The sequence below is a fragment of the Ceratotherium simum genome, chromosome 11, assembly GCF_057802395.1.
Source record: "Ceratotherium simum simum isolate JZ-2026a chromosome 11, ASM5780239v1, whole genome shotgun sequence".
NCBI classification, from domain to species: domain Eukaryota; kingdom Metazoa; phylum Chordata; class Mammalia; order Perissodactyla; family Rhinocerotidae; genus Ceratotherium; species Ceratotherium simum.
Window position 1 is genome coordinate 50367809 of NC_141910.1, and position 24819 is coordinate 50392627.

Below are 24819 nucleotides of genomic sequence, written 5' to 3' on the forward strand. Positions count from 1 at the left end.
CCCACCCCACCGACCTCTCCAGCCCCTCCCATTCCCTCTAACGCCCATGACCTTTCCAATCCAACTCCTGGGCCTCCATGCGCTTGCTACTCAGGGCACCTGGAGGAACTTTTTTTTATATATCTACCCACCAGTTCTCCACCTGGCAAATTCTTCTTCCTTCAAGGCCCAAATCAAATGTCACTGCCTGTGGGAGCGTCATCCCAGACTCTCCTCAGCAGTTCATAGCTCCTCCTCTTTATATCCACAGGACTTTGTACATGTTTTTAATTAGACAGTTTCCGTTGAATGATAGCTAATTGTTAAAATATCTAATCTTTCTTTCCCATTTGATAGTGAGCCCCTAGGGGATAAATATCGTATAGTATTTGTCTTTGGATTGCCGGCATTCAGAAAAGTGCCTGGCACAAGGTCAGTCCTGAATAAATATTCATTAATGTACAAATACCGCCAAGGTCTCTCGTGCACTTAGGAACACACCGAGGAGCTGTTCAGTATAGCAGATTAAAAACTGACCTGGGAGGGAGGATGCTTGAATTCTAGTCAGGCTAGACCTCTAGGGGGGACATCTGAGTGCCCTTCCAGGGCTCACATCCCATGATGCAAAGAACTTGACAGCTCCTCCCTAAAAATACCTCTTTTTCTCCCCAGAAAGAACAGATGTAAGACGTCTTCTAGGGAGAGTCATGACACACAGCCAGGAGCCTCTAGCCAGGACCACCATCATCAAGGTCAAGGGCCAGGACTTTAACTTCTTGCAGGATCGTTGCCTCCGCAGAGGTCTGCTGTTTGAGGATGAGACTTTCCCTGCCAAGACATCTTCCATAGTTCTGCAGCTGCTCCAGGGACAAAACATCTCCAGCCTGCAGTGGAAGCAGCCAAAGGTGAGTGAGCCCCCTAGGAACACACCCAGCTCCTGGACCCTCTGAGCTGCCTGCCATGGTACCTCCCACTGAAAGACGGATGGGCCTGAGACCTGGTTTTCAGGGCTGCCCAAAGCAAACTGGAAGGAGAGTTAAATTCATCTGGTCCCTCGGCTACAGTGTTGTATACTCAGTGGGATGGAAAAACCCTATACCAGGAACCAGGACCCCTGGGTTCTAACCCAGTTCTGACAATGAACACATCACTAGATTACATGCCTTAGTATTCTCATCTGAAAAATGGGAAACCATGGGCATGAAGATTGTAGTAGCTGGTTTTCAGGGTCTCTTCCATCTCCATAATTGAGCCCATCTATCAGTCTTCATCACTCTTTATTCTCTTCAGGTATCAGTCTTTCTCTTCTTTTCTCTTTCCCTGTTAGAATTTACTCAAACAGAAGTTATCATGTCAGTCACTTATACAATAGGATGAATTTAAATAATTGCCTCACCTCTCTCATTTATATTTGTATTTTCAATCTTGTAAAGGCTTGATACCTACAGCAGAATTTCAGACATCAGCTGTAAAATTAGGGAGATATTACAGGACAACATTCATACCCCTCTGTCACCCCCACCCCAGGAGATGGCCGCTCACTCCACCTGCAGCAAGGTGAGACCTGTTGTTTTTTCCAGAACTATTTCAGTTTCAGAGCATGAAGCTCCAAGGGAAATTTCTCGGCACACTCAACATTCTCATAATCTCATCAGGACTACTGTTGATGCAAAGGACCCAGGTAAGGACCTTTTTGAGGGCCCTGATGCCCAAACCTCCTGTTCATGCTTCTAAAAGTAGCCAGCAGAACCTAGAACAAGAGAAAATAATACAATGTCTAGTGAGCTCATGATTACAATATGCGCAATTGTTACTGAGCACAGATTAAATGCTGAGCACTCTGCTGAGCACTTTCAATAAAGCCAGGTTAGGTTACACAGAAAATATGTTTTCTATGACATAGAACAAGACATAGAATTCTGGAGGGGCCAAGTCTTGTCCTAACTTCGGACAGATTTGTAGCCTTGGGGAAAGGGAGGATTAGTGGGGATCAGGTGGGGCTTGGAAGGCTGTTTAAAGAAAGATGGGGGTGCTTCAGCCTTCTAGGGTCCATCTTAGCAGCGAGAGACAAGTCCCCGACAATGACTCTCTTCTTCTGGCCTTCACCTCCTAAGGACAGCTGAACAGAGAACTCTATTTAAGATTTGGAAGGGTTATATTTTTTTCCCTTTGTTATTTTGAGAAGTTGAGATTCTTTTGGAAAGTGTTTGTTTCTTTTTTTCACAAGGTGCTGAGCAATAGATGTGAGACAATATTTATAGTGTTGAAGAATTTATAACATTTCGATTTAGAAAGGGTTGAGAGTTTCTTATTATCTTAATTCCAGTAACAACTCAACTTGTGATGTCTTTTGGGGTCACGGAGAAACTGAGGCAAACAGAAGGGAAATGACTTACACAGAGTCATGCCAGGAACCTGAAATGGAGACAGCCAGGAACAAGATAAGTTTTACTCCCCTTCCTCTTCTTACCCAAAAGCTTACCCAAACTCTACCAGGGGGTCACTTTTCATTCCAGCACTTCTTTTAAAATGTATATGTGGATATGTCATATTTCTTTGCTGGCCACACTTACATTTGCTTCTCTCTTTCCTCTCTCTCTCCTCTCGCTCCTTTCTCTACTCTCTCTCTCTCTCTCTCTCTCCCCTTCGCCTTTTGCCTACCTCTGTCTTCTTCTGGTCTTCCCTCCCTCTAACAATTAACCTAGTCCATTTGCTGCTGCAACTGTGTTTGAAGTAGGAGCTCCTTCTACTGCTTCATTCAGCTTTTCTTGGTTTAAACAATTTCTAAACCCCCCTCACCTCCCTACACTCCCCCCACCAGCAGGCAATCAGGTTCTGTTAAATTAAATTAAATAATTTTATTTTAAGTAGCCTGTACCTGTGCATGAAGCAAATAGCACTGTTGGGACCCAACTCCTCATCAGCCTCAAAGCTTCCTACAACCCCCAGTGTCAGCAAGAGACAATGCTGAGAATTACACTTATACATGGAGTATCTATGTGACATTTCTCTGAACTAAATTTGGTGCTTAGAGTGACTTTCTTCTAGAATTTTTATTTCATGGTTAATAATAATAAATTTTATCTATCAAGTGCGTACATGTGCTAGGTATTAATCTAAGCACTTTACATACAACATTTCATTTAATTACCATAACAGTCCTGTGAGGTAGATAATATCATTATCCTCACTCAATAGATCAGCACTGCCCAATAGAACTTTCTGTGATGTTGGAAATGTTCTTTCTGCACTGTTCAATACTGTAGCCTCTAGTCACATGCGACTATTGAGCGCTTGGAATGTGGCTAGTGTGACTGAGGGATTGAAGTTTTAATTTTATTTAATTTAAATTTATGTAGCCAATATGGCTTGTGGCTACCATATTGGAGAGCACAGAATTGTAGATATAGATCTTCACGGTGCGGTCACAAATCTGTCAGATTGAGGGATTGAAATTTCATCTTTGTCTCCATTCTAGTGAAAAACATTTCACTGCTCAACTGCAGAATGGGCTGTGAGCCCAAAGTATGTTGTCTGATGGGTGCTCGGCACCCAGCCCCACTGTGGATTCTGGCCTGTGGCCATCCCAGAATGAAGCATTGCCTGTTTAGGCAACAACTTGCATCTTCCAAGCAGCCAGAGCAGAGTTTCTGGAAGGATCATTCACTAGAAATGATTCACCTTGGGACCAAAAGGAGTTCTTCAGAAAAGGAAGGGGTTGACAAAGTGGGGATATGAGTGGAGGTTGTGAAGGCAAGAGGTAACAGAGGGTGACAGAAAGCGAACAAAAGCCAACAGCCAATTGCCATTGAACCAAAGATCTTTGATGCCAATAAAGCAAAGTTCTTGAGCAAAAATAGAAAAAGGGAGTGACACTGCCACCTGGGCCAGCCCGAACTCTGGCCACCCTCTGAAAGGGCCTGTGTCTGAGTGCTAAGACGCTAAACCTCATCCAAGAACAGTACACCATCTGGGGAAGTACATGAGCAGCCTTTGAAAAGAACGCAGGAATCACTGTTGGAAATACACAAAGTGATGTCTCATTGGAAGAGACACCTCCAGAGACAACTGCAGGAGAGTACTGGGTTTGGTACCACTTCAGAGAGGGTATTTCCTAAGATTCTAAGGACTTTTGCATTACACGAACTTCTGGCATGCCTAATATAACAAGAGATTGCCCCAAACTGCATTGAAAAAGGGCTCCACAATCCCAAACTAAGTTTCTAAGAGTACTTTGTTTGACTATGGCTGACGCCTTCTGTATTAGCCAGGGTTCTCTAGAGAAACAGAACCAACAGGATATATATATATATACTAGCAATATGTTTATGATGAGAGATTTATTACGAGGAATTGGCTCATGTGATCATGGAGGCTGAGAAGTCCCCAATCTCCTGTCTGCAAGCTGGAGACCCAGGAAAGCTGGTGGTTTAGTTCAGTCCAAGTGGGAAGGGCTGAGAACCAGGGGGTGCCGGTGGTGTAATTCCCAGTGAAAGGGCAGACCGATGTCCCAGCTCAGCAGTCAGGCAGAGAAGGGGGTATGCTCCCTTCCTCTATTCTGTATTCTCTATTCAGGCCCTCAGCAGATTCATGATGCTCATCCATATTGGGGAGGGCAATCTGCTTTACTGAGCCCACCAATTCAAATGCTAATCTCATCTGGAAACACTTTTACAGACACACTCAGAAATAATGTTTAGCCAAATATCTGGGCACCCCATGATCTATTCAAACTGACACATAAAGTTAACCACCACAGCTTCTTTCTGTACCGACGGATGTTTCAGAGCCCTCCAAGGGCCAGTCCATCTCACAGAATCAGAAAACACTGACGTCAAGAAGACTCTGCCTGCTGATGTGGTCCATGGGGAAGAGCTAGGCACTATGGAGCCAGATTGGCTAATTCACAGCCTGCTTCCTGGGGGACCTGGAACAAATCGCTCAACTGCCCAACCTGCGCCCTCACCCTGGCTGGGCCTCAGAATCTTCTGAGGAGCTCTGTAAATCCTGAGCTCTACCTCTGGCTGACCTACTAAAATCCAGCTGTGGGAGGCGGGACCCAGCAGTCTCCATGTCTGGAAAGCTCCCAGGTGACTCTGAGTCACACTCAGGGTGGTGGCTGCTCATTGCCTGGTGACAGGGGACCTGCCCAGAGCCAGAGCATTTCCATCTTCCCAGCCATCTGTACCTATTTCCTCTCTGGGCCTTGTCTCAGGAAGTCAGCCCAGCAGACTAGACTGCTTCTGGGTATAATCTCTGTCTCTTCCTACCTTTGCTCTATTTAGATCGTCCAGCACCCCTCTAAAGCCCAGGGTGGGGAAGGAACAGGCAGCGTAGAGGACAGGAGACTGTTGGTCTGGTTCTGTGCCCAATTTTGATGCAAACGATTCCACTGTTTTGCCCATAAACTTGATGTTGACTTGATTTTTGATTTGAAATGATTGCCATTTAATTTTCATAACATTAAAAAACCTTTCTGTTCCTAAATTAGCTAAAATTTTTGTTAATTCAATGTTTATTATTTTGGTAAATCAGAGAAAGTGGTATATTGGTCAAATGCTTTCATAGCATTTATTGGAAGGATATAAATTCTTTCTCCTTTGGTTCATGAAAATGCTATTTTATATTATTAAACGTCTTGACATGCAAAAATTCTGGTATTCTGCTTGTCGATGGCAAACCTTACTTGATGATGGCGGGTTAGTCTTATGATTTATTATTGATTCATTTGCTGAGTATTTTACTTAGGTATATTTCCATAAGTGAAATCAGTCTGGTGTGTGTGTGTGTGTGTGTGTGTGTGTGTGTGTGTGTGTGTGTTTTCTCTCAGGTTGGCCATCCAGGCTATGCTGGCTTCTCAAAATAAATGGTGGCAGGGTTCTTCTTCTTTCTTTCTGTTTTTTTTTTTGTTAAACTCCGAAACTGTAAGTGATACAAGAATTGTGTGTTCCCTGAAAGTCTAAGAAAACACAGCAGGAAAATTGTGTGTACTTAGAAGCCTTTACAGAAATATTAGGGAGATGGTCTTTGATCATTTTAAAATACTATTCCAAGGTTATTAATCTTCTCAGGTTATTTACTAACTTGAATCATTTTGGGCCATGTTAATTTTTGTCAGAAAATCATCAGTATTTTTAAAGTGATTAGTATAGAATTTTACATCATGTTTTTATATTGCTAAAATCTCATTTCTCTTTCTAATTTTATGTGGCTTTCTCTACCATATTTGCCAGAGGTTGGGTCTATGTAAACCTTCGCCCCCAAATAGAACAATCAATTTGCTTTATTGATTTTTCTGTTTTTCTAATTTATAATTCACTGATTGTTCTCTTTATCACTTCCTTCCACCCATGCTTGTGAGGCTCTTTTTGTCTTTTTCTCTCTAACATCTATGAGTTGATTGCCTAATTCACGTTTTTATTCTACCTTGTTTAATAATGAATGCATTGAGGCTCTGGGTTTGTCTATGATATGGCCTTTTTAATTTTGCAATTATTCCAGAAGAAAGGAATCAATATTTATTGAACAAGTACTGTGCCTGACACTGCACTAAGTATTTCACATCCTTCCTCATTTGTAAAATGGAAAGACTCCTGCCATGCAAGGCTGTTGGGAGACCTCCGTGAATACGGCACCTGGCCCTCAGCAAGGGTTTGAAAGGGCAGCCGGCGCCTTGATTGCTTTCTCATTTGATTCTCCCACCTGCCCTCCAGTTTGTATTAATCTTCCCATTTTACACATGAGGCAACTGAGGCTCAGCAAAGGACAGGAAGTTGCTCCAGGTCATCTGGGGGAAACGCAGAGCGCAGGGCTGGACTCCATACCAGGTCCGTCTGAACCAACTCGGGAGCACGTCCACCCCTCCTCTGAGGATCACTGGAGCAAAACCAGGAGAAAAGAGCAAAGAAGAGCTGAGGCTGCTGGGGGGCGCAGAAAGCTGAGCACAGTTGTCTTTGTCCCAGTCCAAATACCCGATGGCCTCCAGCCTCTAATTCCTGGGAGTGGAGGAACATGAGCATCTGCCCACTGACAGCAGGCTTCCTTTGAGACCTTTACTTCCTTCTTCCATTAGAAGGGAGGGGACAGTGACAGCCGTTGAAACGCCCCCAAGTTGTTTAGAAACTGAGAGAGTTGCTCCCTCCATGGCCCTGCTCACCACAGCGGCCCCTCGGAGAGGGCTGCCCTGCTTGCTTGTGTTGGGAGAGACCCCCAGGTTCTGCCCAGCGTGGGTACAGCAGAGGGTCAGGTTGGGACCACCCCAGGGTCCCCCTCACCCCGGGAGGGCCTGGGCCTGAGTGTGCCTCTCCTGGCCATCTGAAAGGGCCAGTTATTTGCAGGGAAGGCAGTGGGAGGAGGTGAGGTGAGGTGATGACCCGCGCACACGAGCTGACACACGCGTTCCCACACCTTTGTTTGCTCCTTGGCGGCTCCACCAGGAAACTGGCAGTTTATGAAGGTCTCACAAGGCACGGCGCTCCATCCATTCACGGCTGCTGAGCAAACGAACCCATTCCCACTTTGCAGCCCTGCTCTCTGGGGACTTAATTGTCAATGTGAGAAGAAACGAAACAGGAACAATTACCAAATTATGCAAATATATACCATGGAAATCCAGGAAGAGCCGCACAGAGAGGACGCTGAGGATAATCCTATGGGCTCCTAGGAGGGGGCAAATCCAAAGGGCTGGTGGGGCTGGGGCAGGAGCCACATCTTTGGCCCGGTGTTCCCCCAAAGTGCCTGGGGAGCTGCTCCAGGACCTGGCACAATCCTCAGGTCTGCTGAGAGTTCCCACAATTCTCCCTAGGGAATTGCAGCCCTGCAGAATCCTCTAGCAAGCCCCTCTCTGTGGCTGGCAGGCACGATGTGTGTTGGAGGTTGGGGAAGGACTAGGTGCTGAATAACAGCACCTGAGACAAGCCTGGGGTCTTCCAGAGTCAGTCTGTGAGTTAGCCAGGGAGTGGGCAAATATCTGAGTAATACGCATCCCGTATCCTGTGCATCATGTGACTGGACTTGAACCTGGAGCCCAGAATGCCTAACGCTGACTTCTAAGAGATGACATTTCACAAAGAAAGAGTTATTATGTTTATAAAAGCTTCTTCCTAATAAATGTATCCTATTCTTCTTTTTTTTTGGTTGTCTATAACCTCTTAATAAAACACTGCTTGTTGGGATCGGGATGGCTGACTATTTGATGCAAGGATCCTGAGTCCTTATTTACGTTCTCTCTGCATGCAGTTTGCTTAGGCATTTATTGCCTGTCTTGTCAGTTACATTTACACCCCTGTGACATCTGCCTTCGTGATAGCAATAAAACCTGAAGAATGAGGGGAACTTTCCTAACTCAGATTTTAAGCACCTATTTAAGAATTAACCTCTACTCCTCAAAGACAAAATGAGTGATGTCCTGGGTACCACACTGGGACACAGAGGAATGAAAGATGCTCATAGCTTTTCTCCCTCTTTTCTAAGGATTTATCAAAGGGTAAGTCAGAGCCTCACTTTACCCTGGAAGGTGCGAGCAGATCTGACATCCAACAAGGACAGGCACGTAAGAATTCACCCCTCCCGGCCCCAGATCGGGGCAGGCTGCCCGAGTCAGCTTCAGGTAGGGAGGGGTGGAGGGTGGTGTCCACCCAGACCCACGGAGTTCTGCCCCAGCTCCTGAGGAGGCAAGGCCGGCACCCTCGGTGCTGCTGTGGAAGGACTGTTCACGCCCAGTCCTGCAACCTGCAAGTCAGCTCAGCAATAGGTGTGCAGAGCCATGTGCGGTAAGGAATTATTGAAAAAAGGGAAAAAATGGACACAGGGTTTAATCTGAGCGCTGAGCAGAGAGAAGCATCAGCTGCTGGAAGATGGGAAGGAAGGAGGGACCGAGAAAAGGGAAGCAAACATTTATTGAGCTTCTGCAATGGCTGTGCCAGATATTTTGCGTGTGCTATTACTTCATTTATGTCTCACAACATCTCCATTCTGTGAAAACAAAGGAAAATGAAGGGTCTAAGAGGTAAAATAACTTCCTTAATGTCACATAAGCAATAAGTGACAGAGTTGGATTTGAATCCAGGGCTGTTAGACTCCTTCCCACCTGCCAGACAGCCCGGGACAGAGTTGTTGCTAAGAGTTGACCAGTGTGGACAGGGAAGTGGAGGCCTGCCTTGAAGGAGGCCCCTGGGTGGTATCAGGTATGCTCCAGCAAAACCCCTGAGCAAGGGTTATGTGGGACTGGCTTGGAGGAGAAAGCAGACAGAGAGTTGGGAGACATGGCCAAGTAAGACAGCAATTCTTCTGAGAACAGACTCCACGTCTTTAAAATGTCAGCTTACAAAGATGCCTGCACTTGGACTTTGCCTGGTGGAACCATGGTGTCTTAGCACCAAGTTGATAGAAGCCTACCTGGCTTGTTCTCAGTGTTGGGGAAAACCCCCACAGGCCAATAATCCTCCTATGAGGGTCCACCTAACTGGAGGAAGGACCTCTCCAAGGGTGTCTTTTTGGCTTCACCCAGCACAGTGTCTGACACAAAATGGCATTCAAATAATTGATTGTGTTGAAGGTGAAGTGGGGAAGACTCAGGAGAAGGGGATGAGCACGCTCAAAAGGGCTCACAATAATGTCCAAGGAGAAACTCAAGGCAACGTGTCCCTCAAAGGGGAGGAGGAGAGAACCCCTGTGTGGGCTAGAGAAGCCCTGACATGGGTAATGAGGCTGAGCAAATATTAGCAAAGAAAAACATAGTTGGTTGTTCCAGTTGTAGAGAGCACCCTTGCACTCGTGCTGGCAACAAAATTCACTGTCACTTTAGCTCTGGGCACCCCTGGCAAAATGAGAATCAAAAGGCAAGTTGATCTACCAGCTCTGCCCAAGCCTGGCTGGGCTCTCTGACCTCCCTCACCACCACCATCACCACCCCGATTACCACCCTCATCACCCCATCTCCACCACCATCCCCACCCTCACCCTCATCATCGCCTTCATCACACCCACCACCACCACCATCACCATCACCATGACAGCCAGCTCCGTCTCTATCTTGCTTGGAACTGGCCCCAGTGAGTCCTTCACCCAGTTCTCTCGGACAGAAAAAAAAAATGCATTATTCAGAAGAAAGTATACAGACCCTGGTGACAAAGACCTGTGAAATGCATGGGGTAGGGCTTCCAGGTTTGTCCAAGAATCCTCCTGTCGCTTATCTACCCTCACAGAAGATTGCTGGTTCCTGGCAGTGCTGGGCTCCTTGACAGAACCCACAGCATCTGCAGAAGATCCTGATGGACCAAACCTTTTCATACCAGTATGCAGGAATTTTCCGTTTCCTAGTACATGCACCGCTGGGACAACCTTTATGTGGGGTTCTCTGTGAGCACAGGGAGGCAAGTGTCTTGAGTATTCTCGTGGCCTGGCAGCCTGAGATGAAAGAGTCAGTTACGTTTTAGTTTCTCTGAGTACCTCCAAAAAAGGATTTGAGCTCACAATCTGACAACACGTAGGAAAGATGAGAGTTCAAATGTTTTCATGTAAATAAAAAGAAACGGCAGAAAAACAATTAGCAAAAAAAAGTCATTGATCAAGAACCCTGCTCATCACCGAGCTTTTGTCAGCGTCTGTCCCTGTGCCATATCTTGCTATTTTGATTACAGTAGCTTTAGAGTAAGTTACAACATCTGGTAGGACGAGTTCTCCTTTATTATTCATTACTCTTTCCTCAAAAATATCTTGGTAATTTTTGCACATTTATTCTTCCACGAGAACTTTAAAATCATTGTGTCAAGTAAAAAGAAAAGCCAGTGTGATGCAGAGTGGAGCAGCATTAAATTCATGTATTAATTTGGAAAAGTTACATTTTTATTATTTAAATTATTCCTTTCCAGAAACATGGTATATCTTTCCATTTATTCAGAACTAGTTTATTCAGAACAATAAAATGTTGTAGTTATGTTTTCAGAGTGGTGCTATCCCCTCAAATGTTTTGCAGTTTTGTAGCTAATGTGAATGAGATTTTTCCCCTCATTCCTAAGTAGATATTGCTGAAAAGAGGAAAACTACTCCTTACTATATATTAAAATTTATCTAGCCACCTTACCAAATTTCTTTACTAGTTCTAATTTTTTTCTTTAGTACAGTCTGGATTTTTTTAGTTATCTAATATTACCTGCAAATAAAGATAATTTTGTCTCTTCTTTTACTATTTATAGAACTCTTTTGCTCTATTGCCTTGTCGCATTATTTAGAACATCACAATTTTGAAAAATCCTGCCTTCTCATGATTTTAGTAATGTTGTTTCTTGGTCTGCTGTTCTTGTAATACACTGTTGGATTCAATTTGCTAAAAATTCTATTAGAATTTTTGCATCTATATCATATGTAGAATTGATATCTAGTTGTTTATGTTAATTTTATCACATTTAAGTTATGCTAGCTTTTTAAAATGAACCCACTGAGTTTTACATACTTTGATCTGAAATAATTTGAATAATGGTTGTTAATCATTGATTATCTGATCTTTGAAAGTAACGTAGACAATAGCTAATCATATGGATCTACTTCCTTTTTAAATGTGATTTCTTTAACTCTTCCAATGTGTTCAATAGCTATTCATCTGCTTGGGTCTCTTATTTCTTCTGGAGTTAATTCTTGAAATTCATATTTTGCCAGGAAAACCAACTATTTCTTCTATAGTTCCAAATTTATTGCCCAAAAGTTGCTTATATTATTTTCTGAAAATTCATTTAATTTCTTCTAATCGGTGGTTAAATCTACTTTATCAATTCCTGTGCTATATATTCATTTTTCCTTTCTTTTCTTAATCCAGCTTTTCTTAATCCAACCAATCTGTTGTATTGGTTTTTGAATGAATCAACTTTTAATTTTCATTATTCATTCTATTCGTTTTCTTTTGGGGTTTTGTTTTCTATATAATTAATTTCAATTTATTTTTATTAATGCCCATTTACTTTCTCTTGGTTAATTTTATTGTTTTCTGAACCAGTCATTTAATATTGTTAGTCTTTTTTTAATGAAAAAACTTTTAAGACTAAATTTTCCTCTGAGATCTTATCTGTATCTATAGATCTTGATATAAGATGTCTTACTTTTATTAATTTTAAGATAATATGTTTTTAGTTTTGATTAAGCTTTACAGGGGGAAATCTTTTGGTTGTAGAGTTTTAGATTTATTAAATTATGGTCAGAGACTATAATTCATAAAATCTCTACGTTTTAGGAAATTATTAAAGTTTCATTTATGGCCAACAAGACACGTTTTGTAGATGTTTCATGGACATGTGAGAAAAATATATATTACCCAATGGTCATGAGTTTTATACATGGAATCAAGCATCTGATTTGCTGATTGTATTATCTGCAATTATCTCTCTTATCTTGGCTTAGTTTTTGTCTGCTTGATTTGACAAATTCTAAAAGAGATGAATTGAAATTCTTCCCCAAAGCTATAGTCTGGAGGGTTCCTCTTATGTTTTCAGATGTTCTGACTTTACACTTTTCCTGCTATATTCTTTGGTGGCCAAAGTTTTATGTTCTTGCTATCTGATTGTTGGAATAAAGCTGACATAATAGTCCTCTTTGTTGTATTTAATGCTCTGGGCCTTGAATTTCTCTTTATCTGATGTTCCTAATGCCACTCCAGCCTCCTATGATTTACACTTCCCTGTTACATCTTTGCTCATCCCTTCATTATCAATTTCATTTTCACTATGTTATATGTTTCTTGTACAAAGCATATTTAAAACTCATTGCTCACCATTGTTTCTTTCACCCTTCATTTCCTCCTAAGATTTTTGTTCTAATTTCTTGCTCATTAGGTAGGAGTAGTTCCTTAAATAGTTTCCTCAGATTACACAAGTATTTTTCATTTGCTCTTACTTAAGAACAATATTTCGGTTGAATTTAGGACTCTTGGATCATATTCTCTTTCCTCAAGAGTCTGTAAACATTATTCCATTCTCTTATAGCTTCTGATCTTGCGGAGGAAAAATCCAGTGCTAATATTTGCTCTGGACTTCATAGGCAACATGTTCTTTCAAACTGCAAGTTTATAAGAGGCTCACTCTCCTTGGTGTTCACAAATTTCTCTGGAATATGTTTAGATATGTGCCTTTTTAAAATTAATCTTGTCTGGAATTCAGTGAGCCCTTTCAGTCTGAAGACCTGTCTCCTTTTTCTGCTCAGCTAAGTTTCCCTCCATTATTTCTGGGTGTTCTCCTTTATCCTGTTCTCTCTTCCTGAAGTTCAACTATTTGCATACCAGGTCTTCTTACAAGCACCCAGGTGATGCTGATGTTGCTGGTCCAAGGATCACACTGAGGAGTAAGCTAGAGGATGTAGGGTTCAGCCGTATCTGGGCTCGCCCCAGACCTGCAAGTGTTGGTAGTGACAACCCAAGGCCCAGGCAGGACACTCTCTGCCCTTCTGGGTGGTAAAGAAAATCCCATAGTTCCCCAGAAATAGCTGCAGTGCCGACCTCTGTACATCTCTTCTCATCACTCTGAGCTTGGGCACTGCTCCCTGGAAAGGGGCCAATGCCTGGACAATTTGGGTGCTTTTCCCAAATACTTATGGTTACCCTCAGACACTTGGATGTTGGCAAAATGGCACCAGCATGCTTCTTGGAGGGTGCAGACATTATCCAGATGCCAGTCCTCCTCACCCAGAGAGGAGAACCAGCAAATGCAGGTCAGTGGCCTCATTCTTGACCACCAGTCAGGCCATTTGCATCCTCTCTGGGAATGATGATCTTATCTGATGTTGCCTTTGTACAGGGAGAGAAGTTTGGTCAGCATTACTGGTGTGGGGAGATGGGAGTGAGGGTGACTTCTAAGGGGGAACTAACCAGGTTGGTTCAAGCCAGGACTCACTCATTCGTGATGGTGGCTGTGTGCCAGGCACTATCCTAGGTGCTGAACAAAAAGGCTATTGAAAAACAGTTTCTACTTAGCAAACTGTGATCTCACTTTCACAGTCTCATCTGATCCCAGTCACAGCACCATGAGGCAGTTCTTACTCCTACCACCATACGACAGATGAGGAAACTGAGTCACAGAGAATTAAGTGTCTTACCCAGTGTCTGTTGCTCAGGTAACTAAAGGCAAAACCAGGAATCAAGCATAGTTCCACTCACTGGACAGTCTACTGAACTCTGCTGTCCAATTAAATCCCAAATCTGGATCGGGCTGCCCTGCCAGTACCCCCCATCTAGGAGCTGGATTAGCGTTCCTTGATGCTTCAGATGCATTTCATGATCTCCCTCTAATAACATCCCGTTGGCTCTTGACCTCACCCACCTATGCATCTTACTACAATAGGGACACCCACGTCCACAGCTGTGCCGAACCAGCTGCAGTGCACTGGTCCATTAATGACCGTGGAAACATCTTCTTTGCTTTGTCTCTAGTGACGTCTCTGTCTTGGTCTCCATCTCGGCTTTGAAAGTGCATCCTCAGCTAAATGCAACAGCCCAACATCTGCGACATCCAGCTGTGAAAAAGTCCATGCGGATGGCTTCCTGTCACTGCTGAGCAGATGATAGATTGCACCTACCCAGCTTTACTCTGAGCCCACCTGTCGGAGACTTGCCTTCATCAAGGCTCAGGACTGAAGCCTGAAGCCCTGCTGCTTATCCAGCACAGGGGAGACCAGGGAAGAAACTCCAAAAGGCTGGCTTTGTTATGAATTTTCGTCATTTGGCGATGTCCCCGGGTGAACCATTAAGAGTTGAATGCTGAAGATTAAAGCAGTCTGTTTTGGAGAGGAACATCTGGTTCATTTGTGCTCTTAGCAGTAGCAGCGCCAGCCAGTTTCATTTCTGCTGTTCTGATGGCAGGGCCAGCTTGACTTGAAGAGAGGAGGGCCAGAGGGAGGCTGTAAGTGCTCAGTCCTCCTGAGCAATCCTCATCATTCGGCCTCCAGGCCTTTGCCCACACTGTCCCTGCCATCTGGGATGCCTTCCCTGTCTCCTCTCCACCTGCTTCCTGCCTCAAGCCATCAGCACCCAGTAGGCTCTCCTTCCCCCATTACAACACTCTGTGTCTACCATTCTCCTTTGTTATTCAGCAGCTGCTCCCCCTACTGCCATTCTGTGCACAAGATGTACCTGGAGAGCCTCATGTTTGGAGCTCACAAAGGACTTGCCAAAGCAAGGCCAGAGTTAGAAACAAAGTCAAACTAGAATCCAAGTCTCCTTCCTCTCTGCTTGTATTTTCCTTGACTAACTGGATCTGTGACTCATTTTCTCCAACTGCCAGTGGAGATGACATGCCCGTCCCTTGTCCATCCAACATAGGCTGAGATTTTGTTCCGAATAGAGTTCATTTTTGCATTGTGGGGGTCATGTGGTGACGGTGGTGATTTTTTGGTGTGGGTCGGGGGTCCAGGAGCTCCTTCCTACCCCAACTCTACTAAGGCATATATTCCCCATTTCTTCCAGTTCTAGCAGTGTGGCCAGTGGGTGGAAGCAGTGGTGATGATCGCCTGCCTGTCCTGAACAAGGATTACCTCTTTGTGCATCCTCGGGACAACCAAGAGTTTTGGCCCCGCCTGCTGGAGAAAGCCTACGCCAAGTAAGGATGGGCCCATCCCTCAGCCAAGGGCCTCAGTGCTGGCCCTGCCCGCCCAGGCACTTGCCCTGTCAGATGCTCCCCGCCAGCTGGCCCTGGGACTTTTGGCAGCTCTGCTGAATGCAAGCGATGTCCCGGGAACATCAAAGCCTTTGCCACCCAGCTTGACATCCTCCCTAAGGAATCACTGTGTGCAAGGCTGTGACACCATCAGGAGGGACCCAGAGGTACATAACAAGGGGTGGGCAGGGCAGGGCTGAACAAAGAGGCACTGACAAGGATATTATTGCAAGGGCTGATATAAGGGCTGAAATAAAATATATCATGGTCAAAATCTGATGAGAGGACAAAGGAGAGAGGAAACAATCTTGACTTTCTGACTCACAGGGTCAGGCTGTCAGAGGAGGTGGCATTGAGTGGGGCCTTGAACGATGGGTAGAATTTCAAAAATGGGAATGATTCGAGCAAAGACCTAGAGGTGGGACAGTTCCAAGTGAGGTTGGGTCAGTTGGGGGCCTGGTGTGGCTGCTGTGAGATTGCACTCATGTGTAGGGTCAGGGCAGGAGTTGCTTGTTATTATGTGGTCCAAACACCATGATTCAGGGGCTACCTTCTGGTGTTGACAAGCTCAAGGACTTATCAACACCCCAATTCACATGTTTTACTTAGATTCTTGGGCTGCTTTCATTCAACAGATGTTTATTGAGCATTTAACCATAGGCCAGGCCCTGTGTTTGGCACGGGGATAGAGACTCAGACTGGCTCAAGTGGCTGTGTGCAAGAGTACGTGTGTGTGTGATCACTGTCGCAAAGACCCACGCAGGTGAGGGACACATCAGAGGTAGAAATCAACGCTAGGAGACGAAAGAACAGAGGACCACATTTTCAGGAGAAAATATGTAGCAGAGAGCGTCACTGAATTAGGTTCCCCAAAGATCATCCTAACCAACCATCATCTTAAAAATGGGGAAGCCAAGTGATATAATGGCAGGTGGAAGTAGGCAGCCTGAATCTGCTGACTCTTCGGTCATCTGACCAGGGGGAGGACATCTAGCACGGCTGAAGACCCTGCCCAGTCCAGTCCTGGGCCCTGAGGAGTGGTAACAACCCTCAGTCTACCCCAGTCCCTGTCCTTCTGGAGGTCACAGTCTGAACAGTGAGATAGCTCAAGACCTCTTTTTTTGCATTCTTTCTTCTGAGCCCACTTGTGAAAAACTAAAGCTATTGCTCATTTCCAGTGTCAGGGGGAGCTGCTCATTAGCATTTGAGAATGAAGCCCAGATAACAGCCAAGGTTGTTGAACCAATCCATATATTTGGGGAGGTTAATTCACTTCTAAGCTACTTACGCAGACACTGCCATTATCTTTCCAGTATGGATTCAGCCCTCACCACTTCAGGGCGTCGTTTCTGCCTTACGTAAAGGGGGAGCGTGGCAGTTCACTTGGAGAATTAGAAAGCTTGTGGACTGAAATGATGACTTTGACCCCATTTTGTTAACAGCTGACCTAAGGCAATCACTCAGCTTGAAAATAAATAGGAAAGTGGTCCCGGAATCCACATTCTACCGCCTAAAGAAATCTAGCAGAGGATAAAATGTTTCAAACTATTAAGCCATTTAAAAGCTTTTCCCTCCATCCAAAGAAGGAAGTTATAGAATGCAGGAAGGAATCAAATAGAATTATAGCATATCAGAGCTGGAAGAGACCTCTGTCAGCATCTTTTTTGAAAGATAAGCCAGCTGAGGCTCAGAGAGGTGAAACGACTTGCCCAAGGTCACACTGGGTTTGAGGCCAAGTTGGGGTGAGGACTAGTCTCCCTAGTCACATGGGTTTCCATCATCTCTTGACACTGTTAGTCCTATAGGAAAAAGATTTGTCTTTTTGCTTCTTTGGAACCCAGTGTCTGGTACACAGGGACTACAGCACAAGAATGGAGATCTCATCCATCCAGATGGAGATGGCTCTCTTTCCCCCGCAAAGGGGTAGGCAATACCTAGTGAACGTGTGGACTCCAAACTTGCAACTATCCTTGCGGCTGGAGAGTCTGGAAACGAATTGGTCAAGGCAGTCGTGGTGGAGGGGAGAAATCTCTTTTTGTAGATTTTTTCGCCCAGAGGTCATTCGATAGAGAGGAGACTGGGGGACAAGGTCTGGTCCCCCGTGGTCTGTCTCATTCTTTATAGAATCTCTGCAGTTAAAAATTGCAGCATTTCAGCATAGTTTCTGGCTCTGATTTAGACGTCTCAATTCTTCCCTCTTTCATGTCATTGCTGGGGAGATAGACATTTCCCCAAAATAAGGCTGAAGCAGAGGAATGAGAACAAGGCTCTCTGAGAACTCCTGGGTTCAGGTGACAAGGCGTAGTGACAGGTGTGGTGAACACAGTGCTCTCTATCTTTCCTTCCCTTTCTATCTCCTGTCAGCAAAGAGGGCTAAGAATAGTTGCCATGTTCCTGAAGCATCAGCGGGATTCGTGAGCTCATGTTTATAAAGCAGAGAGATAGCTCCTTGTCAAAACACCCAGCTGCTACTGGACAAGTTTTGTGGGCATTGCGGAGAGACAATGAGAGAAACTGCAGAAGATGCAGAGAAAGGGGGCTGCTGGCCGCGGGGCCTTCCTGCATTGGGTATCACTGTGGTGACTGCAGAATGGGGTGGGTGCAAGACATCAGACGGGGCCCATGTGTCCTGAGGCAGCAGGCCTGAAGAGATGGGACAGAGCCCCACAGCTGCTTTTCTGGAGTGACTCTAGTGCAGCCCTATTGAAGTCAGGGAAGACCCCAGAGTGAATGACCAGGAAGAAGCAGTGTGGAGATCACTCTGGCAGGCTCTGGAATAGGTTCTAGGACCCCAGTCTTTGTGAACTTCCAGCACCCTCAGCAAAGCCCTCTTAATTTAGGATCAGGGGCCAGAATAATACATGTGGGAAATCAAGAGAGTCAGGCATTCAGACCCAAGTGGGCATAATCCTGATCAGAGGCAGGCTTTGCAGTGGACTAAGCAAACACGCCAGAGATAAGAGTCTAGTACCAGGCCTCACCCTGGGTCAGAGAGAGGCAGAAACGGAAAGATAAGATTCAGAACCGGTTATAGAACAAGTTGAGATCAATCTGTCACATGGTAGTTTCTGCAGAATGTCCCTCTTGTTCTGTGTATCTTTAGCTTCCTTTGATAAAAGACTTTCTATGCCATCCATGGCATTTGTGCCTGGGGCAGAGTCCTGCTTAGAGTGGCTGCTTGTTGTGTATTTGCTAACGTGAATTTACGCGAATTCTGGGTGATCCCCAGGAGGAGAGAATGACAGAGGTGGAAACATGGTGAGAAAGGAGTGTCTGAGGGGCCCCCAGAGCCGATCCACTCAACCTCACTGTTTCCAGGTTTAAGGCTGAGGACCGGGAGGGGAAGAGTCTTGTCAAAGTCACAGACCCCGTGAGAGGCAGCAGTATGCATGGAATCAGGCCCCTGACCCTTGCATGGTTTTGTTTTACCAGAAAGAACACCATGGCAGGAGCTTTCTGCTGCCACCAGCCTGTGAAGTGTTTGACCTCTGCTTGCCCATCAGGGACGAGGGTGCTCAGGTCCCTGATGAGAAACCCAAGTGACAGGGGTAGTCGCACTGGACAACTTTGACACCAGGAAGCAGCCCCAGGGCCTCTTGCCCAGCCTGGCCTCAGCTCCATGTCTTTGTGGATTTGCCCTGCCTATATTTTGGGATTCCATGGGAACCTTTCCAGCTCACCCCCTGGCTAGGCACTTGAGTTCTCAAAACAGATCTGACCTCTTCTGGGCCCTGCTGCAGTGGTTCTCCTTGTGACTGATCAATCCACCCTCTCCCCCGGCAGCACCAGTCAGCCCCTCCTGGGCCCCACTCCACCACGCTCCTCCAGCTCCAGGAGCCTCCTCGATTTGATTCTTCCTCCCTGGAGTGCTCGTCCCAATGTCCTCACCTGGATAAAACTCAACTCAGAGGTGTACCCCTCCCAGAAGCCTTCTCTAGACCCCCCAGGCTGGGCTCAGGCACTTCCTCTCTGTTCCAAGGTGACCCACATGCTCTCATAGTAAATAGACACACAAGGAAGGCAACGAAACTTGACGCGTCACTCTAAGGAGAGAGTGTCCCCTTAGAGTGGCCGAGCGCTATGGAAAAGGGGGAGACAAGTTTGGAGGTAGAAGCAGGAGAATGCACACTTGCTGTGCCTGATGATGACAGCAACAAACACACCCTCTGTGAGCCAGACACTTTTCTATATGCTGTATACGCATTAACTGGCAGAACCATCACAACACCGTCTGAGGCAGGTGCTGTTACATGCCCATTCCCCAGATGAGCAAAGGGAGCCTTAGAAAAACTCAGCCTCCTGCCCAAGAATTGACAGCTCATGAGAAGGGGAGCTAGGAGTTGGACCACAGCAGTTTGGCTCTTGAATCTGGAGTCTGTCGGCCTCACTAGTACGCAGCTTGGCTGCTAAGACTTGGGGAAAAATTGGGAGGAAGGCAAGATAGGGGCAATAAGGCCAGGCATTTCTCCGGGTGCAGGTGCAGAAGCAGAAACCCCATGGGAGGATGGGCAGAGGTGCTTTGGAGAACAGCTAGGAGGGTTTTAAGTGGTTTGCTTTGGAATGCCTTATATAAGACTTGTCCTCACCTATGTTACCTTCAGTAAAGTCAACTTATCTCCCTGATGATTCTAGGGCAAGTGGGTGAGTGCTGAGAATAGGAATGGGAATTCTGGATCAAGGTTTGCGGATTGAGAACAGAGGCTGCTTGTGGCCACAGTGGGTGTCAGGGTCATTGACTATGAGCTCTTTGAGGGCAGGAATGGGGCCTCATTCGTCTTTAAATGCTCAATGCCTAGCATGGTACCCTGCACACCATAAGCACTCACCACTATTGTTAAACTGAGCAGGAAACAGTGGATCCTCATCATAATAATATCCAATATTTACTAAGGGCTTGCCATGCGCCAGGCACTATGCTGAACCGAGCCCCATGAGGTTTAGTGACTGCTCCAAGGTCAAGCAGCTAAATACGTAGTGAGATTGGGATTTAACCCCCAGCCTGTGGCTCCAGCATCTGCCCTCCTAACCTCACAATACTGCCACTCACGGGGCTGCCCAGGCCCCAGAGACTAGGAGAAGGAAGGTGGTGTGGGTGGCACATTGCTAGAATCTCCATCCAGGTGAATATAGGTGAGTGGCCATGGTCTGGGGGTGGACAGGGCAGTTCTTCACCTGGGAAATACACAGAGGTCACATGTGCAACCTCCCTCCCTGGAGTGTCTCACCAAAGGCACCACAGAGGTTGAGCTGACTTCCCCCTCCCAGGTTTCGAGGGGCCTATCTCCACCTGCACTCCAGCTACCTCCCCGATACCCTGGGGGACCTCAGGGGAGGGGTGATCACCAGTGTCACCCTGCACTCCTTCTCTACCAACCTGGTGATGATGGTGAAGATGGCGGCCAAGGCCAGCTCCCTGATGACCTGTGCCACCCTGGTGTGGGTGAGTAGACCAGGAATCCCTTTGCATAGTGTGAGCCTTTCCTCACCCAGGAGTGTTCAGCCACTGGCTCACTCAGCTGGTGAGGGGAACGGCTTTACCAAGGTCACTTCATTTAATCCTCACAACAGCCCTCCTCTGAGACGCAGATTGCAGAATCACTTTCAGAACAGGAAATGGTCTCAAGGAGGCTAAGTAAAATGCTCACCATCACACACCCAGTTAGTGGCTGAGCAGGGGTTCAAATGTTGCTGTCTAACTTGAAAGCCTTTGCCTAGTGCTTCCCCGTGACCAGGAGCAATGGGTCCAGAATGGCCAGGGAGCCCTTCAGTTCTCACTGGATCTAGAAGCAGCACCCCAAGGGCAGCATGTCCCATTCTGAAAAGCTTGGATAACGCTCCAAATTATTTGAGTCTGTTCTGAGACTGCTAGCTCCCCACCCATGGGGAGGCTTCCTTCATTCTTTAAAACATGTGAACTGTGAGTTACACGTCCCTAATCTGAAATGCCACATGAAAACTAAGACGCGCTTTCAACCCCAACTACCCCCAACACCGTGGTGGCGAGTATTCCCGACTCCCACAAAACGCCCAGCAGACACGTTTCATGCTGTCTTATTGATGATGAGTGATTGGAGGAGGAGCAAGCAGTCCAGGTCCTCAGGACTCTGTGGGGTCCTATCAGTAATGGGGTGTTCTCCTGAGGTCTGGAATACCTGGAGCCTCAACCACCCAGCAGCCTTCAAACTCTGCCTCTCTAGAACAGATTTCCCGGAACAAATGCCATTGCAATGTGAGCCAGTGGGACACTTTTCACCGAGCCATGGCTCAGCTGCTGATTGAATTGTGCTTTTCTACTTCTTTAAAGAGCCTGTGAATGTTTAATGCTTGGTCTGACTTTCTCCTTTAAGCCGAAAGGTGAGGCCACAGGAATGGAGAATGGCCTGGTGAGTCAGCAGGCCTACACAGTGACGAGAGTGAGCAGGTAAGGCGCCCATGGGCCATGGCCAGTGTTCTGGCTCTTCAAAAGAGGACTCAGAATCACACACCTTCAGCAAGCCAAGCAAAGCCGAAATGAGTATCTGTCATTCTTGCCCCCATGGTGGCAGCCATCACAGACAGCCTCAGTTTCTTCTATTCATCCAGAAGTTCTGGAGTCCAGTATCCTCATCCCCAAGGGACCCACCAGAGAGCTTGCTATCCTTGAACTGATCTCAGACAGGCTGAGTGTCTAGCCTGGGGGATTAGCCCAAAAAGAAAGCAGAATGAACTACCCAATTGACTCTGGGGGAAGTTTTGCCCTGAAAGGGTTTTATTTGTTATGTGCCAACTAAACTACTATGACAAAGACACTCCACAATACAGGGGCTCCAACAAGATAAAGTTCATTTCTCCCCCAGGTGAGCAGGTGATCCCAGAGCTGGTAGGTGGCTCTGCCATCCACAACATGGGGCTTCTACTTGTGAGCCCAGGGCAGCTGCTTCAGGTCCCCTCATCTCTCAGCCAATGGAATAGAAGAGGCCAGGGGACTCCTGTATATCCAGAGAGATAGTGGAAAAGGCACACACCATTTTCCCTCAGATCCCATTATTCTGAGCCTAACCATGTGCCGTACCAAGGCCCAAGGGAGTCTGGGAAACATACTGCCTAGCTGGGCCTCCATACTCCCAGCTAAAACATTATTCCCATGGGAGAGGGGAAGATGGTTACAGGAGGGCAGTCTTTCCCCTTGATGCAAGAACTGACTTAGTGTGGACAAAAATGTATGCAATTACTGTGTGCAGTATCATTTGGTCTGGAAAACACCACTAAAGCGCCACCTCCTGCATTCATCAATGAGGAAGCTGAGAACTGAGAGGCAAAGGTCTTTCACAAGGTCACACAGCTACTCGAAATGGCTGGGCCCAGACACCACGTCTCCTCGGTTCCTATCTATGTTTCTCACGCAGCCATGCAGTGACAGCACTTCCTGGCCTTGTGCTGATTTCCCACAAATGTTCCCCATCTCTGTATTTCTCATAACTCTTGAGGTCTAATAATGTCTTTCTAGGCCCTAAGAGACAGCGCTCCAAGCTCCAAGGTCCATTTTTCACAGGTACTTATGAGCCAAGGAATGCAGGATGTCAGGTTCTATTTCTGGCATGCTTTCTCATATTTGCCTTCCCTCTCTCTGTATCAATGTCTCTCCTGTCCACTGACCTAAGGCCAGTTACTCCATTGTTTTGTGTTTTGGTGAATGTTCCAATCCACCAAACAGGGACAATATCTTCTGTCTCCCTCAGGAAATCAGTAACAAATGCTTCCTCTGCACAGCATCTGGGAGACAGCAGGCACCTAATAAATGCTTGCTGGATCAATGGGTGAATGTGCGTGCATGACTGAATGAATGCATTTGTCCTTGGCCTATGAAGATGACATCACTGATGCTCCATCATAGAACATATGTGAAGAGCTCAAAAAACATTTCCCACAAGCAGGGAAAAGGTTGTCCCGATAAACCCAGGCCAGAAGAGATCCCAGTCACGGTGGCTCCAGACTCCCTTCCTCTGAATTCTCCCAAGCTCTTCTCTGAATTCTCAATGGACACAGCCAATACCATCATCACACCTGGCCACGCACGGACACTCTGCTCCCCACAGCTCCCCAGTCCCAGATGTGGACAAGTCCAGGCTAGGGATAGCGAATCAGTTTTCTTGTATGTCAACTTTGATCAGTTGGCAATGCTACCTTGATCACTGTGTTGACAAGACTCTGGCACTGCTTCCAGGTTTGGGGAAAGAGAGCTGTGATCAATTAATGACGTCTGTGCTGGGCATGGAATGAAGGAGCAGTGGTACCTGCGAGATGTACCTGCTATTCCTGGACAAGGCCCTTTTTATGCACTAAGACAGCCTTTGTATCTCCTCAGAACACAGGGAGAAGGGACTTGCATATCCAGAGGTCCAGATGGCCACAGAACGTGAGGCCCCACAGAGCCTGGGTATGGGGATGGCAGTGACCGCCATGTTATAGAGCAGTCGTGTAAACATCTAGGGCCGAGGTCATGGAGGCGAACTTGGGAGTTGGAGTGTGGGCTCAGCTGGGGTTTAGGCTCCTGATGATTCTGCTCATAGCCCGAATGTCTGCTCCCCCACAGCACATGTTGAGTTGTTCTTACAATACACTGAGCGGTCTGAACAGGACACCTCCCCTTGTAACAGTAGGTGATCAAGACTACGTGTCCTATATGGTCAATTCCTGCCATTCTGTGGCTGCTCTCACTTCCCAGCACGTGCCCTGAGGAGCACCCACATGGTGAGATCCTCTGTGAAAGCAGGTTTCCAAATGTTTGGAAAATGCTGCTCACCATATCCCCTACTTGGAAATTCACAATGGACGTTAGCATTTTAAAGGCTCTGAGAAGGCCTGTATTAACACTACCAGTATAGCTTGGTTTTAATCTACCATTAGCCATGAAACCATTTTTCCTAGGAATAACTATTAACAGCCTATGGAACTAGCTAGAATTCAAGAGAATACATTTGAGGAAATACTATCCTAAGATAGATAACCTGGATTACCTCTTGCCAGTGGGACCTTTTCTGAGAGAGCTGACAAGGGCCAGGGGTGCAGTCAGTAGCCAGGAGACAGACACATGGAAGCCAGCCCATTCTCAGATGTAGCCATGACCTTGGCCTCAAATGGACCCCTGAGCCACCCAGCCAAGGCCCATGTGATCACCAGTAGGGCGCTATCAAAAAGGAGTGACACAGTCGGACAAGGGCCTGAGAAC

The 24819-nt window shown here is 46.2% G+C and overlaps 1 protein-coding gene across 1 annotated transcript in view; it reads left to right on the forward strand.

The window, feature by feature from the left end:
- The first annotated feature begins 686 nt into the window (after positions 1-686).
- The window catches only part of CAPN13 (calpain 13), a 52052-nt gene continuing 27919 nt past the window's right edge, over positions 687-24819 (forward strand). Inside the window, 8 exon segments of the mRNA XM_087436424.1 lie at positions 687-884; positions 8452-8530; positions 10185-10218; positions 10220-10298; positions 15422-15452; positions 15455-15554; positions 20877-21051; positions 21959-22024. Coding sequence (XP_087292550.1) covers positions 687-884; positions 8452-8530; positions 10185-10218; positions 10220-10298; positions 15422-15452; positions 15455-15554; positions 20877-21051; positions 21959-22024 — 762 coding nt within the window.